The sequence below is a fragment of the Mauremys reevesii genome, linkage group 3 (genome assembly GCF_016161935.1).
Source record: "Mauremys reevesii isolate NIE-2019 linkage group 3, ASM1616193v1, whole genome shotgun sequence".
NCBI classification, from domain to species: Eukaryota; Metazoa; Chordata; order Testudines; family Geoemydidae; genus Mauremys; species Mauremys reevesii.
The window spans coordinates 178,258,196-178,273,897 of record NC_052625.1 but is presented as its reverse complement, the minus strand read 5'-3'; the positions used below and the strand labels follow the sequence as shown (position 1 = coordinate 178,273,897).

At 41.9% G+C, this 15,702-nt stretch overlaps 1 protein-coding gene across 2 annotated transcripts in view; it reads right to left on the bottom strand.

Moving 5' to 3' along the window:
• Positions 1 to 15,702, bottom strand: part of CPSF3 (cleavage and polyadenylation specific factor 3) — a 56,268-nt gene that overhangs the window by 29,322 nt on the left and 11,244 nt on the right. For both annotated transcript variants that reach the window (XM_039531026.1, XM_039531025.1), the window contains exons 4-7: positions 12,755 to 12,883; positions 4,537 to 4,714; positions 2,642 to 2,731; positions 464 to 614 (exon numbers count right to left, since the gene is read on the bottom strand). In XM_039531026.1, coding sequence (XP_039386960.1) covers positions 464 to 614; positions 2,642 to 2,731; positions 4,537 to 4,714; positions 12,755 to 12,883 — 548 coding nt within the window. The remainder of the gene's footprint in view (positions 1 to 463; positions 615 to 2,641; positions 2,732 to 4,536; positions 4,715 to 12,754; positions 12,884 to 15,702) is intronic.

The window sequence follows — 15,702 nt, the reverse complement described above, 5'->3', positions numbered from 1 at the left end:
TTCTAACATACTAAAAATATACAATTAATAAGAATCAGAAAATATTAAACTATATATTTGCTAAAGTAATGATATAGTATGCAATTATTTGTAGTAAAACGATGTCCCAAATCTTGTGTAAATCTTGTGATTTAGTTGTAAATCAGCATGCTTTAATGGTTATATCAACGAATGAGAAAGCACCTTTCTTTAGGCACTAACTGAAGTACAAATGGAAAAGTTGATTAAAATCAGTTATTTAAATCCAGGCTTTCCACTTGGTGATTAAAGTCACTGATTTAAGTCATCTTGATTTAAATCAAGTAACCCTGGGATTTTCAAGTGATTAGCTCACTGCAAAGGTGTTGAAAAATTTGTTTAAATAAATACATACATACAAACTGATTGTATATAAAAGGACAGCCATTACAAAATTTCCACTGTATTTTCCTCCTTCAGTGTTAAATGATGTGAAGATACATACCTAAGATCAAAAGCAGCTCCTGAGCTCGACCCAAGGCAAAGACGGGAATAAGACCTCTACCTCCTCTGTTTACAATATCATGAACAGTGTTACAGAATCTTGCTTCTCGCTCTTCCCTTTTTTCATGAATATGGGTACCATAGGTGGATTCCTATGTAGTAAAGTACATACAGAGCTATTATTAAAACAATGGTGAAGCGCGGCCACTGGGAGCTGCGGAGCACTGTGCCTGCAGATGGTCAACGTCTCATGGCCTGCATTCAGATTACCCTGATGGGCCGCATGTGGGCCGCAGGCTGCCCACCACTGTATTATACTCTTCTCTGAAGTCAACAAGAAAATGCTGACCAGAATATTGAGGTTATCTTATTGAAACAGAACTTCTATTTACAGTTAAATCTTCCATCCTACTGTAAATGCATCACATACATGACCCTCACTTGACTTTGCTCAAGACATGAATTGTAGGGAGAACAAATGCACTGAATTAAAAATAAACCAACTAGAAAACTGCTGTGAAAACAGAGGCTGTTTGTAAGGACAGACTCTGGCAGCAGAGAGAAGACTAGCATTTTGATACTTTTCTCAGGGTTGTTTTTTAAATGCTGCTTTTCCTAAACCAGAAATGCTCACCCAAATGTGTAAAACAAATACACAGGCATTGTCGAATCTCAGAGACAAAACTACAACAGCAGAAGAACCTGACTTGGTAGCCAGAGCTGGACTTTGGTGCACTGAGGTGACCCATTCTCCCTTTCTTTAAAGCCTTGTCTGCATTGGGGATTTGCCTTGATTTCAGCCATTTGTGGCCAGCCACCAATGCAGCTTCACCAGTGCAAATCCCTAGTGTAGACAGGCAAGCTGCTCTTTACCCTGCCTGAAACTAAGATAAGCTCCACCAGCACAAACTAGGGGTTGTAAGAATACAGCTACACCAGTGGCTGAAATCAGGGCAAATCCACAGTCTAGACAAGGTCTCAATCTGGAGCCTTAAGGAATTTCTTCAGCAGAAAGGCAGCTCATAACACTCTAACAAAGTCATGGTCCATTTTGATCAATTTCATAGCCAGAGGGTTGTAAAATTGGTCAATTTTACGTTTACAGTTGTTTACATCTGAAATTTCAGTGTTATAATTGTGGGGTTCCCAACCCAAAAGGTACCTGGAAGTGGGTGTGAACTCCTCCCCTCTCTTTCCCCGCCCCAGAGCTGCCATACAAGTGAAGGACAAGTCCTGTCCCGCCTCCAGCCCAGCAGGTACTCACAGCCAGAAGCCCTCTGGCTGGGGCGCTTCCAGGAGCAGGGAGAGATCGTACCCACCTCCACAAGTTTCCTCCAGCTGCAGGAACCTCCAGATCTGGGCAAGGAGCTTCCTGCAGCAGGGGGAGGCACTTGGAGGTGGGTCTGATCTCCCTCTCCCTCTCAGCTGCCATGCAAGAAAAAGATAAGTCCTGTCCTCAGCCCTGCAAGACTCACAGCTAGGAGCCCTCTGGTTGGGGCGCTCCCAGCAGCAAGGGGGAGATCAGATTTTATAGGGAAGGGCTTATTTCACAGTCCTTGACACATTTTTCACAGCTGTGAAATTGGTAGGGCCCTAACTATAAACTGTCGACAGAATCTAAATGTAATCCCAAAGGAAAAGTACCGGATTCCACTCTTTTCTTTGAATCAATACTGAACCAATGCAACATTATGCTGGTAGGAGACACTATGATGCTGGAGATGCTCTCTTGCAGAAATATAAAAACAAGGTCTTGACTATGTGTATTCATTAAAGGTCTCTCAACACGTCTTGCAAGAGAAGGAGTATTAATCTGTGTTCTGCCCAAATTCCCTGCTGTTGTGGTTGGAATGACTTCCTTCTTGTGCTACTCCTGTTCTAGCAGGTTTCTGGGCACGCCTCTGGGACAAAGTTGGGGCTTATACAGGTTAGAAAAGTGACACAGAGCTTTGGACAGTGCTTTGAGACTGGCCTGGAACACACTATACAGAAGTTATTATATGCTAAATACTATATTGATTTCCCCTGCAGCCTGGTTGTAAGGGACACACAATGCACATTGCTAAAGTTATGTCACCATCAAGCTTCTACCTTTATTTTGACACTCACTTCAGATCTTAGTAATTCCTTCTAGACACTCTCAACTACTAATTTAAATAAATCACAGTGTGAAACTTACAATGATAAGAATATCAGGTTTAATATTAGGAATCTCAGCTGCCATCAAGTGTCTGTCTTCCTGTCTTGAGAAATCACCTGTATATAAAAGCTGTGACAGAGAAAGAAAAATAATAGCCCTGTAATTAGACAGAATGACTAAGTCAGCAAAAATATATTAACAATGTGTTTTGTAGAGGAAAAGTTTAATATTTTAGTAAAGCTAATTTCATGGATTTATAATAAAAGGTTCAAATGTTTTGAATGTATTGAAGACTGCTTTGATAAATACATTGTGCTTATATGTTTTATTATGAACACAATAAACAAATCCTAATTGCAATGACTGAAAGATTTCAAGCAGTATATATAAGCAGCTATAAACATAAGTATCAACATTTTTGTAGTTCTTCCTTTCTGTTACAAAAATGACATTTTTAGAGTTTTGCACCAGTACATAAGCCATTAAGAACTTAAAAAACTCAAGAGCTTCCATTTGAGAATATCAGCATAATGAACAACCCTCAAAAGGAACTATTTTAATTAGCTTATGTTGTACTAAAGACTGGTATTTCCACATTATTACTTTAAACTGAGAAAACTGCACACTTATTTTTAAAGGAAAACCCATAATTTATAATGCTTTCTGTAAGGTCTTTATCCAGCTCTCCAATACATTGGTCCCTCTCAGATCAATTCCTAACTGCATAGTGAAGGGCAAATTGAGCCCCAAACAGAGTGAATTACAGGATTTTCACTTCATAACTTCAACATGCTGTATCCTACACTCACTCATTTGAAGAGAATTTAAATACAAATCATGCTAAAAAGCTTGAATAAGAACACAGATGACCAGCAGATCATGGAAAAGATAAATGGTCTGTGTAGCTTGCTATCCTGTAGCCTATACCACATGCTTCAAGAGAAAGCACAGAACATAATGCATATAAAAAATAATAATTTGAGCAATACACACAACAGAGAAGAAGAAAGAAAGTTTCTTTCTTCAAGACCAGAGAAGACTCTTCTCTTCTCTCATCATATTTATTTTTAGTAGTCTCTTCATATATATTCTATACTTTCTTTCTCCTGAATCTTGCTAGCTATTTTTTCACTTTTTCATAATGTAAACTGTATCTTAATAGGGAAATTACCTTGTGGATCACCATTTTCCCATTTGCAACTACACAAAACATTTCCTCTCCCATTTGTGATCACTTCTTAGTGTGCCTGTGGATATTTTAGAAATTGCTTATAGGGAGGAAGATTAGTTTTCCTGTCCAGATACTGAACTGGGACTCACAAATCTGTGTTTGACATGTGATTTGGCCACAGACTTGTTGTATAACCTTGGACAAATTATTTAATTTTTCTGTGCTTCAGCTCCCTCTACATAAAAAATGGGAAAAAGAATATTTCCCTACCTCACAAGGTTGTTGTGCAGATTAATTAATTAATGTGAGGCACTATAGTACTATGGTGATGGAGGCTAGTTAAGTGCCTAGATAGACAGACAGATATGGGAAAGTAAAGTATTTCTGGATTAAGCTGCCTTTTAATGCAATTTAACTACTGGATGCCAGGACAGCTAGCAACAGGTGACCAGACAGCTCTCAGCAGACCAGTGTGGTAATCTCTGTGCTAAGTCATTCCAAGCTTAGACCACATACTTAAAACTCACCTCTTCCACGAAGGCCACATATACTATCTCACTTAAATAAAACTGCTGTCACTCACCAGCTATAACTGATTAAAAATAATGCTTCAAGACAAAGCCTCGTTCTGGGTCTTCCAGTGTGCTTGGTTTGGAGTTTCTTGCCTATTTTCATATTTTGAGCTCGGAACTCATTACCAATGCTTAAAAACTAATAAGAAGTTTTTTTGACAAGGGGTTACTGCTCTATACTAAAAAAATACCTTCACACCAGCTATTTCAATCATAAACATGGCTGCTCCCAGGACATGGCCCGCATGGTAACACCAGAACTTGATTCCTGCCACCTCTTTTACTTCATGAAAGTTGATGGTTTCAATTTTGTCCATGCTTTCTTCCAGATCTGTCTCCGTGTACAGCATGTCATCTGCTGAAATATTGCTGTATAAAAATAAAATGGCCAAGTATCAGCTAGTTTCACAGGTTTACTTTACAGAATAATTACAGATGTGCTCCTTTGATAGATTTTTTGTAAAAGCAGCAAAGAGTCTTGTGGCACCTTATAGACTAACAGACATTTGGGAGCGTGAGCTTTCGTGGGTGAATACCCACTTCGTCGGGTATTCACCCACGATGCATGCATCCGACGAAGTGGGTATTCACCCACGAAAGCTCATGCTCCCAAACGTCTGTTAGTCTATAAGGTGCCACAAGACTCTCTGCTGCTTTTACAGATCCAGACTAACGCGGCTACCCCTCTGATATTTGATAGATTTTGTAACTCAAGATCCCCATTCAAAATTGCAGATTCCTTCCAAATTAAATATTGAACCAGCTAGAGCCATGGTTTCTAACACTATTTCCCTAACCAGTATGAACAGGTAATATATTCAGAAAGGCCACATTAGACTACCTTTTTCATGCAAGGCAGTGTCTTGTACTACCAGCACAATGGGTTCCCAATGGGCACTACTTTAATACAAATAATAAAAATATAACTTATAGCTTGCTTTAGTAACCAGATCAAAACACAGTTCTCACACACACAAAAACAGCCTGTCTATGACTGTTAGCAAAAACTACACGTAATGATAGCTATATCTATCTTACATCTGATCCCAGTGTGGGGAGGGGTACCACGTACTGCTTACCTAAATCTATGTGGAGGATAGTTAGCATACATTAATTATGGTGCATTTCCCAGATTCAGATTCTGTCATTCATGTAAATACCATAGTACAATATTAGTCTTATGATTCATAATACATTGTATGCAGCGTAGTTGTAGCCCTGTCAGTCCCAGGATATTAGAGACCGGGTGGATGAGGAAATATCTTTTATTGGACCAACCTCTGTTGGAGAGAAAGACAAGAGCTCTTCTAAAGGGCTGGGAAAGGTTCTCCAAGCTTCACAGCTAAATGCAAGATGGAACAGATTGTTTAGCCTATGTGGTTAGTGTTTTAGACTCTCTTCCTACTACAGTTAGCTCACATTCCAAGGCACCATTCTAAGGCTGTGTCTACGCTACTGCAGTAAGTCTACCTACGCTACGCAATTCCAGCACGTGAATAACGTAGCTGGAGTCTACATAACTTAGGTCGAGTTACCATGGGGTCTACACCGTGGGGGCTCCCGTCGACTCACCTTACTCTTTTTGTCAGGGGTAGAGTACAGGGGTCGACTGGAGAGCGATCTGCAGTCGATTTGGCGGGGCTTTATTAGACATGCTAAATCGATCGCTGGTGGATTGATCTCAGAGTTCGATCCCTGCTGTAGTGTAGACCTGCCCTAAGACAGAGTGGCTCATTAGCAATTCTGCAGTCATAAAATAAAGAGGAGGGGGCTAGTGGGTTACAGGTTGTTGCAATAAACCATAAATCCAGTGTCTCTATTCAGTCCACGATTTTTAGTGTCTAGCAGAGTTATGAATTTAAGCTCGCAGCCTAGTCTTCTGAAAGTGTTGTGCAGGTTTCCTTTGAGGATTAGGAGTGATAGAGACACTATATCTGACCTCTCACCAAGAGAAGATATAAGATATTACCTCATCCACCTTCTCTCTCATAATACACTGGTCCATTAAGCTTTTTTTCCCTAACTGACCTTTTGTGTTTTAAAATTAAAGTATCTGGTGAAATTGTAAAATGTACAATTAATATTTGTTGAACTCCCAAATTATGCTCAGGGCTGTTAACATCATAAAAAAAAGATGGTTCCTCTCCCAAGATACACAAGAATAATGAAGAAAGGAGGAACAAATATATGCACGTAACCAAGCAGCCTAGTGTCTCCCACAATCCTGGACATCAGGGCTGCTCTCCTCTGTCTGCAACTTCATGGAGGCAGATCAGCATTTTGGCACCACACACTGGCCACATCCTCTTTGCTCCCACTTGCCACCAGTTTCTCTGCCTCTATGGCAGCAGACAGTGGTGGTCGCTATTGCTCCCGCTCTTTTTCAGTTTGAGCTGTTTCGGCCCAGTTTTTGAGCAGTGGAGAGCAACGTGCTCCCTCTCCGACATTCGTCCTCCTCCCTCAGGGATTTAATTCTCTCTGAGCCTCTGCTGTAGCATCACCTTGCCCAACTCCTCTGCCCCTTGAAGGCATGGTAGAGCAGCCAAGAAAACATAAGATTAGATCCAAGCAGTGTTCTATTTGTGAATCTCCTAGTTTGGGCAGATAGTGAGTTGTGCACAGCTTGCATCCAGCCAACCGGTCCTGGGGCTGCAAGTCAAACAGGCAGGTGGAGTCCCCTACCCACCTAGGAAGTCACAACTCCAATGGGGAAAGAATGGACCAGGAACCCCAGTGTAGAGCAGGGAGAGGCTTCAAAAAGCGATGAGGACCCCAACAACTTGACTCAGGGCATCGAGGCAGGTGAGTGGTCCGGCTCTGAATGTGAACAGGATGGGTGGAAAATGCAGCGAAGTTTTTTCTCCCCTGAGAAATTTCAAGCTATGTGCAACAAGGTTGTTTCCATGATTCAAATCCAACCTCAGCAGGCTCTTGAGAGTGAGCCTCAAAGTAAATAGGTCCCCTCAAAATCTACCCCTGAGGTGGTGATACCCCTTCACTCCTAAGGAAGTGATTAGGGATGAGTGGAACAAGTCTTATAAGGGCAAGTGCATTAACAAGAGCAACTTCAGGCTCCATAACATTCAAGAACCAAAAGGGATCTATTGCTGATACCGAAGGCTGACCCGCCACAGAGTCCCTCGCCAGGGATATGTTTTTTCTCTTAGAGGGGGAGTTCTATACTAAGGACGCCACAGACAGAAAGATCGAGGCTACTCTCAAAATGATTTTGAAGACTCCTCCACCACCATCCGAGTGTCTCTGGCAGTTCCCTGCTTTGCAGGAGCATCTTTCCTAGCTGGAAGATCTCCAAACCCTTTGGTTCAATTTTAAAGAAAGTCTCCCTAGCAACAGCTTTTGTAGCTGATGCCTCAATAGATGCAATGGGGTTCTCAGCCTGAGCCATGGCTTTCAGTGTAACTAGATGCCACCTAGGGCTCTGTCCCTGGAAGGTGCACACTCACTCTAGGTAGGTTCTATGCTTGGCGAAGTTGACAGGCTCCCTCATTTTTGGAGAAAGGCTGGAGAAGGAGGTGGCTGACAGTGCAGCAAAATCTCACCCTACCCCACTAAGTGCTCTAAGGAGAGAGTACATTAATCAGCTTTCAGACACATGCACTCCTTTTGCTCTTTGTAACAGTGAAGGGACAACCACATCGGTACCAGCAAAGAGACAACAGATTCTCCAAAGGAAAGAACAGTAGAATCGAGATCCATTGGCCCCCCACCCATCCAAGCCACTTTATGACCAAGATTGTGTAGGCCTCCGTCCAGAACTGAAGCTAGGGGACAAAATTTCACATTTCCTAGAGGAATGGCTCATCGACCACAGAAAGATGAGTCAGGAAGATAGTGAGCCAGGGGTATTCCCTCAAGCTGTGGGCTCCGGTCCAATGATTCTTCATCCAATCACCCAATTCCAACAATGCAGGAAAACACAATCTGATCAAGAATGAAATGTCTCATCTTCTGGCTATGGCAGTGTTAGAATAAATGTTCTTCAGGTTCTACTTGGGACACAGAGGCCCAATGGTGTCAACATACAAAGGGTTCTTTATAAGCAACTCTCATCTCAGACCAGACAAACTCACTACACCTAATAAAATGAGCATATGGTATTTATCTATGAAAAGTAGCATGTAAGATCTCTCCTGAAAGCTTGTAATTTATCAGTACTCATAATCATTGCAAGATTTGTGCAAGTGTAATATTTAAGGAAAATTATACCTTACAGTCTTGGAACAAAAGTTAGTCACCAGGAATCATATATCTCGGTGCTGGCCAATTCAAGTATGAGGGAGTTTTCACCTCTCCCTGATCAGCCAGTGATGAAATACAAGGTTTAATTGTCTACCCTTAGAATAGTCAATGGAAAACTATCAAAGACAACTTCAAACAATCAAAGCCATTTGGAAGTAAAAAGGAACATTATAAACAGTCAGGGGTTCTCCCTGTCTTTGAATAAAGACTGTATATTCAGTAAATCAGGCCTCCTCCTGGTGCATGGCTTCCTCATCAATGCCGAGAAAAGTTCCCTGGTTCCGTCCACCAGAATAAACCACCTAGTGGCAGAAATAGCCACCATGATAGCAAGGATCTACCCATTATTAGAAGGGTTTCAGAAAATCCAGGAATTATCATCTTGCTCCAGAGCCACAGGAGATCGATCACAGAATTATACTGCCAACTGCTAGGATTCCAGATCTTGTGCATAGGGATCACTTCCTGGGCACAGTCACAGACCAGACATCTTTTCAAGCCTTTATATTAAGGGTCTGGGACAAAGGAAAGTTCAAGTACAGGTACCGACACAGGTGTTCAATTCCTTACACTGGTGGTCAGTCCATAATAAGAAGTCCATCCGCTGTCCAGAACCTTAAGTTCTCACAACAGATGCCAGCCTGGAGGGCTTGGGAACTCACCTAGAGACCCAACATCCCAGGGCCTTGGAAATCAGGAGGAAAAGCCTCACAGGTTAAACTTTCTAGAACTGAGAGTGATCAAGCTAGCTCTGCGAAGGTTCCAGCTCACCCTAAGGAGGACCCAGGTACTGGTTCAGTCAGATACCATGACTACAGACACATATCTAAAGGGGGAACCAGAATCCTTTCTAAGGTATATTCCTCCTTCCACACTTTAAGAGATCATACTTCCTTAGTTTTGTCCAAAACCACAACACCCAACTGAAAAGGCCTGGCACTCCTTATATGTTATAAGACCATTGAAAAAATCTCTCAAGAGTACAGAATTTACAAGAAGATCAGGCTCCCTTTTCACGTCCTTCCACCCAAAGTGCTAGGAACTCAGAGCTTCCAAATCCTCCATCATTAGGTTGATTAGACTATGTATTGTGGAAGCCTACATCCAGGTTCCCATCCTGGAACAGATCAAGGACCAGGCTACAAACCCCTTAGTGGCGTCTTAGGCAGAAGAAACTGTTACTTACAGTAACTGTAGTTATTTGAGATGTCATGCAGATGTGTATTTCACTTCACTGTGCACGCTCCCAGGGTACTGGAGCCAGAGAGTTTTACCTAGCAGTACCCGAAGCGGTGGCGTTCGTGCCTCGTGGCCATAGCCTGTCCCCTGGCTATATGAGGCAGTGCCTGTCCTGACCTTCCCCCCCGCCCGTCCCCCGAGTTCCTTTGCACTGAATATCCAGAGACTAGACTCCAATGCAGAAGGGATAGAGGGTGGTTGTGACGGGTTGGGTCACAGAGACGCTCTTGGGACTGCCACCTGATGTACTGAGACTACCTCTGAACCCCTTTTCCCTGGCAGCTTGGGACTTCCAAACCCTGCCTTGTTGAGCCAGACATGCCAGTCTGCTCCAACACAGACCCAGGGTCTGAACCATGTCCCCCCATAACTGCAGACTTAACTGAAAATGGCTTAGAAAGTGCTCCTGTCTCTAGCACCCAGATACCCAGTTCCCAATGGGATCCAAATCCCAAATAAATTCATTTTACTCTGTATAAAGCCTATGCAGGGTAAACTCACAAATTTTCCACCCTCTATAACACTGATAGAGAGATATGCACAGTTGTTTGCTCTCCCAGGAACTACTTACTTACTCTGGGTTAATTTATAAGCAAAAAGTGATTTTATTAAATATAAAAAGTAGGATTTAAGTGGTTCCAAGTAATAACAGACCGAACAAAGTTACCAAGCAAAATAAAACAAAACATGCAAGTCTAAGCCTAATACAATTGCAAACTGAATACTGATAAAATCTCACCCTCAGAGATGTTCCAATAAGCTTCTTTCACAGACTGGACTCCATCCTAGTCTGGGCCCAATCCTTTCCCCTGGTACAGTTCTTGTTAGCTCAGTGGTAGCTAGGGAATTTCTCATGACTGCCACCCCCTTTGTTCTGTTCCACCCCCTTTTACAGCTTTGGCACAAGGTGGGAATCTTTTGTCTCTCTGGGTCCCTACCCCTTCTTCTAAATGGAAAAGCGCCAGGTTTAAGATGGATTCCAGTACCAGGTGACATGGTCACACGTCCTGTGAGACCTCAAGCCTTCATTCTTCCCAGCCTGACTGACAGGAAGCCTTGCAAGTAAATGGAGCCATCTAGTCAATGTCTTGGTTAACGGGAGCCATCAAGATTCCAAAACACCATTAATGGCCCATACTTTGGATAATTACAATAAGACCTCAGAGTTAAATTTCATATTTCTAGTTTCAGATACAAGAATGATACATTTATACAAATAGGATGACCACACTCAGTAGATTATAAGCTTTGTAATGATACTTTACAAGAGACCTTTTGCATGAAGCATATTCCAGTTACATTATATTCACACTCATTAGCACATTTTCATAAAATCATATGGAGAGCAACGTCACAGTGGTTTTGTGGAATACATATCTGCATCACATCTCGAAGAACTACAGTTATAGTAAGTAAGAGTTTCTTCTTCGTTGAGTAGATACAGGCATGTATTCCACTCAGGTGACTCACAAGCTGTACCCACAGGAGGAGGAGCTCAGAGTCTATTAGATAAGGATTGCAGGACCACTTCCCCAAAGTTTGTATCTCTTTCACATAATTCCTGCCACCAAGACATAAATCCAAAATTTTTAAAGCTGCTATATTACCTCCTTCAGGCAAGAAGCTGCTTAAGGCTTTCTGCAAACAAATACTTTGCTTCCACAGACTGCCCTACTACATCCACTTAACATGCTTATGTATGCAAAGCACCCTAAAATTTTGCATACTGGTCAGGGACACAATCTCATCTCTATTAATGTTTACTTTTGACTTTATATAATAACTATTACAGTAATGCAAAGGGACAATTACTGTTTGAACTTTCAGGGAATGGATGCCTTTGGAAGAGAGCAAAAATAAACTATAGACCAGGATTTCTCAAACAGGGGTCACCGCTTCTGTAGGGAAAGCCCCTGACGGGCCAGGCCGGTGTGTTTACCTGCCCCTTCTGCAGGTCTGGCCGATCGCGGCTCCCACTGGCCGCGGTTCGCTGTTCCGGGCCAATGGAAGTTCCTGGAAGTGGCGGCCAGTATGTCCCTCAGCCCGCACCGCTTCCAGCATCTCCCATTGGCCCGGAGCAGCGATCTGCAGCCAGTGGGAGCCGCGATTGGCCGGACCTGCGGACGAGGCAAGTAAACACACCGGCCCGGCCCGCCAGGGGCTTTCCCTACAGAAGCGGCGACCCCTATTTGAGAAACCCTGATATAGACTTACCTACTAATAAACTCACCCAACACACAGTTCAGGCAATATATGTTTGTGGAATGGGAGTTAGACCAAAAGGAACTATCCTATATACTTGAACACAATACCAATATATTTGAACAATTATACATTTGAAATGTATAATTTAATATCATAAATATAATGCCACGTTCACTGTTAAACTATGAAAGCAGTCAAAAGGTTCAAATTTGGACCAAAAAAGTCGAGGTTTTATATAAACCATCTCATAAGACCAAAGGAAATGTTTCCATAAACTTGTGTTTCCACTGGAATTTTACACAATTTGATTTTTGTGGGTTTTTTTTAAAAATAAACAAATAAACAAAATTCCCCTTTCATGTTTGCAGCCCAAACAGTCAAACCCAGAAATTAACTTCCATTATCAGAGCTTCAGGAAATGCAAAAAATAAACATGACAAATAATTAAAAGTAAATTAAATGTATTTCCCTCATTTTTAATGCTCTAAATTAAATGTTATTAGTAACCTAAGTAAGTGAACTTTTAAAGAAATTTACATATGATTATTAAACTGACAGTGGTCTTTTAAAAATATAAGATATAACAAACTGCATTCAAAGCCCCCCCCCAAGTCATTGCATCATTTCCCACACACTTCCCCCACTGGACAGACAGGAGCAATAATTCAGGAGGGAGTTATAAAAACAACCAGTGTGTCCACTTACCTAACCTTGACATAATCTGAAAGAAGCCACCTGTAAATAGCTTTTGTAGCATGAGTCATAAATGTTCTTCCTTTGAAGCTGGTCTTCTGCAGAAACCATGGTAAAGCGCCACAGTGATCCAAATGGAAACTTAAAACAGACAAATGAATACAGTTAATAATCAGTATCACATAATACAAATCACAGAGCCATAGAAATGTAGGTTTGGGAGGGACCTTGGGAGGTCATGAAGTCCAGCCCCCTACACTGAGGCAGGACCAAGTAAAGCTAGACCATCCCTGAGAGGTGTTTGTCTAACCTGTTCTTAAAAGCCTCCAATAATGGGGATTCCACAACCATCCTTGGAAGCCTATTCCAGAACTTAACTACTCATACAGTTATAATTTTTTCCCTACTATCTAACCTAACTCTCCCTTGATGCAGATTAAAGTGGTTACTTTTTGTCCTACCTTCATAGGTATGGAGAACAATTGATCACACTTCTTTTTATAACAGCACTTAATATATTTGAAGACTATTATCAGATTCTCCCCTCCCCCAGTCTTCTTCTCTCAAGACTAAAGATGTCCGTTTTTTTAAATCTTTCCTCGTAGCTCAGGTTTGCTAAATCTTTTATCATTTTTGTTGCTCTCCTCTGGACTCTTTCCAGTTTGTCCACATCTTTCCGAAAGTATGATGCCCAGAATTGGACACAGTGCTCCCAGTTGAGGCCTCACAAGTGCCGAGTACAGTGGGACAATTATCTTCCATCTCTAACACGCAACACTCCTTTTAAATATACCCTCCGAATAATAATAGTCTTTTTCACAATTGCATCACTCCTGTTAAATTTCTGATCCCCTGTAATTCCTGAGATCCTTTTCAGCAGTACTACTCCCTAGCCAGTTATTCCCAATTTGGGGTTTTGCATTTGATTTTTTTCTCCTAAGTGTAGTACTCTGCACTTGTCTTTACTGAATTTCATCTTGTTGATTTCAGACCAATCCTCCATTTTGTCAAGGTCGTTTTCAATACTAATCCTGCCCTCTAGAGTGCTTGCGACCCCTCACAGCTTGGTGTCATCTGAAAATTTTATAAGCATACTCTCCATTGTCCAAGTCGTGAAATATTGACTAGTACTGGATTCAGGACTGACCCCCCATTAGATGCAACATCTCAGTTTGACAGCGAACCATTGATACCTACTCTGAGTAGGATTTCAACCATCTTTTTTAAATGCTAAACCATTCACTGATTTACTATATTAATGCAATGTTACATAAATCAGGAAACACGGGAATTAGGGTTTCATCAGCAACGTTAACTGGGTTGCATTATGCATTCTGTATATTCTAAGATATTAAGATTGATACATTAAAATGCAATAGAGAAAAGTTAACTTTTGCATTTTAACATCCTCATTTCTTGATAAATTTTACCTATAGAACCTTACAATTAGTTTTTTTGCATTTAAAGAAAAAGGACTGATAATGGGAGGGAAGAGAATGAACATCACACACAGAGAAAGGATGACAGAATAAAGCTAACAGCAGTGGCCCCAAAGTTGGCACATGGGCCACCACAGATTAGAAGTGAACCACTAAAATGTGTTTTTAGTAGTATACACCGCTATCCTACTATAACGCGACCCGATATAACACGGGTTCGCATATAGTCTGGTAGCAGCGGGGCTCCAGCGGCACTTTAAAGGGTCCAGGGCTCCGTCTGCTGCGGGGAGCCCAGGGCCCTTTAAATCACTGCTGGAGCCCTGCCGCCACTACCCCAGGGGTGCGGCAGCGGGGCTCGCTGGCGATTTAAAGGGCCTGAGGCTCCCCACGGCCGGAGCCCTGGGCTCTTTAAACCACCGCTGCAGCCCTGCCACCGCGACCCCGATATAACGGTGTTTCACTTATAATGTGGTAGGGATTTTTGGCTCCCCACAACCACGTTATATCTGGGTAGCGGTGTACTAGATAACAATTTGGTCACTCCTACTAATGATACTAATTTTAAAACAGTGGTTTTGCGATAAAGGTGCAACAAGTGCATTTTAATATATATATTTATAATTGGAGATATACCAATCTCCTAGAACTGGAAGGAACCTCAAAAGGTCATTGAGTCCAGCTCCCTGCCTTCACTAGCAGGACCAAGTACTGATTTTTGCCCCAGATCCCTAAGTGGCCCCCTGGAGGATTGAACTCATAACCCTGGGTTTAGCAGGCCAATGCTCAAACCACTGAGCCATCCCTCCCCACAGTTGCTGTACATAAAGTATCTGAGTGAATGCCTCTGTAACCCCTGTATCAGCATTTCTCAAACTCTGATCTGCGGGGCACTGGTGGTCCATGGAGAGCTAACTGGTCACACAGGCCTGACTATCCTTGTTTCCAGGTGATAAGTCATATTATCAGCCCAATCTAACACCCTTTTAAGTCAATGAGTGTCTTCTCAACTCCTGATCCAACTCCCATTAAAGACAGCTAAAAATACAGTAAATACTTTCTAATATTTCTTTTACACATAAACAATTGCTGAAGTTGACACAGTGATGTTAAGTGATCACGAAAGGGAGGGGAGGGTGGCCACGAGGTTACAATGGGCATGGAGGAGGGCCATGACATTAAGAAGTAGTTTTGTAGCCTACAGGTATTTGCTAGGTGAGCCATAGATATAAGTTAAGGCAATAAACCAATAAGCTTGCAAGCCTCACGGCCTGTAAAATAATAATTTAGATAAATTAATTAAGGCATAAGGCCCAAAAAGCCTTAGCATAAGTAGCTAACCAAGAGTAACCCTAGATCATAAAATATCATAAGATGGAATGCTGTAATGACTAAACTGCTGATAGGTAATCACAGGATGCTAGTTTATACCACCCTGGAATATTTTTAGTTAGGACATCAGTAGATGTCTGACCACAAGAATGCCATGGTAAGTAATTGACATATATGCTAATAAGCTTGATG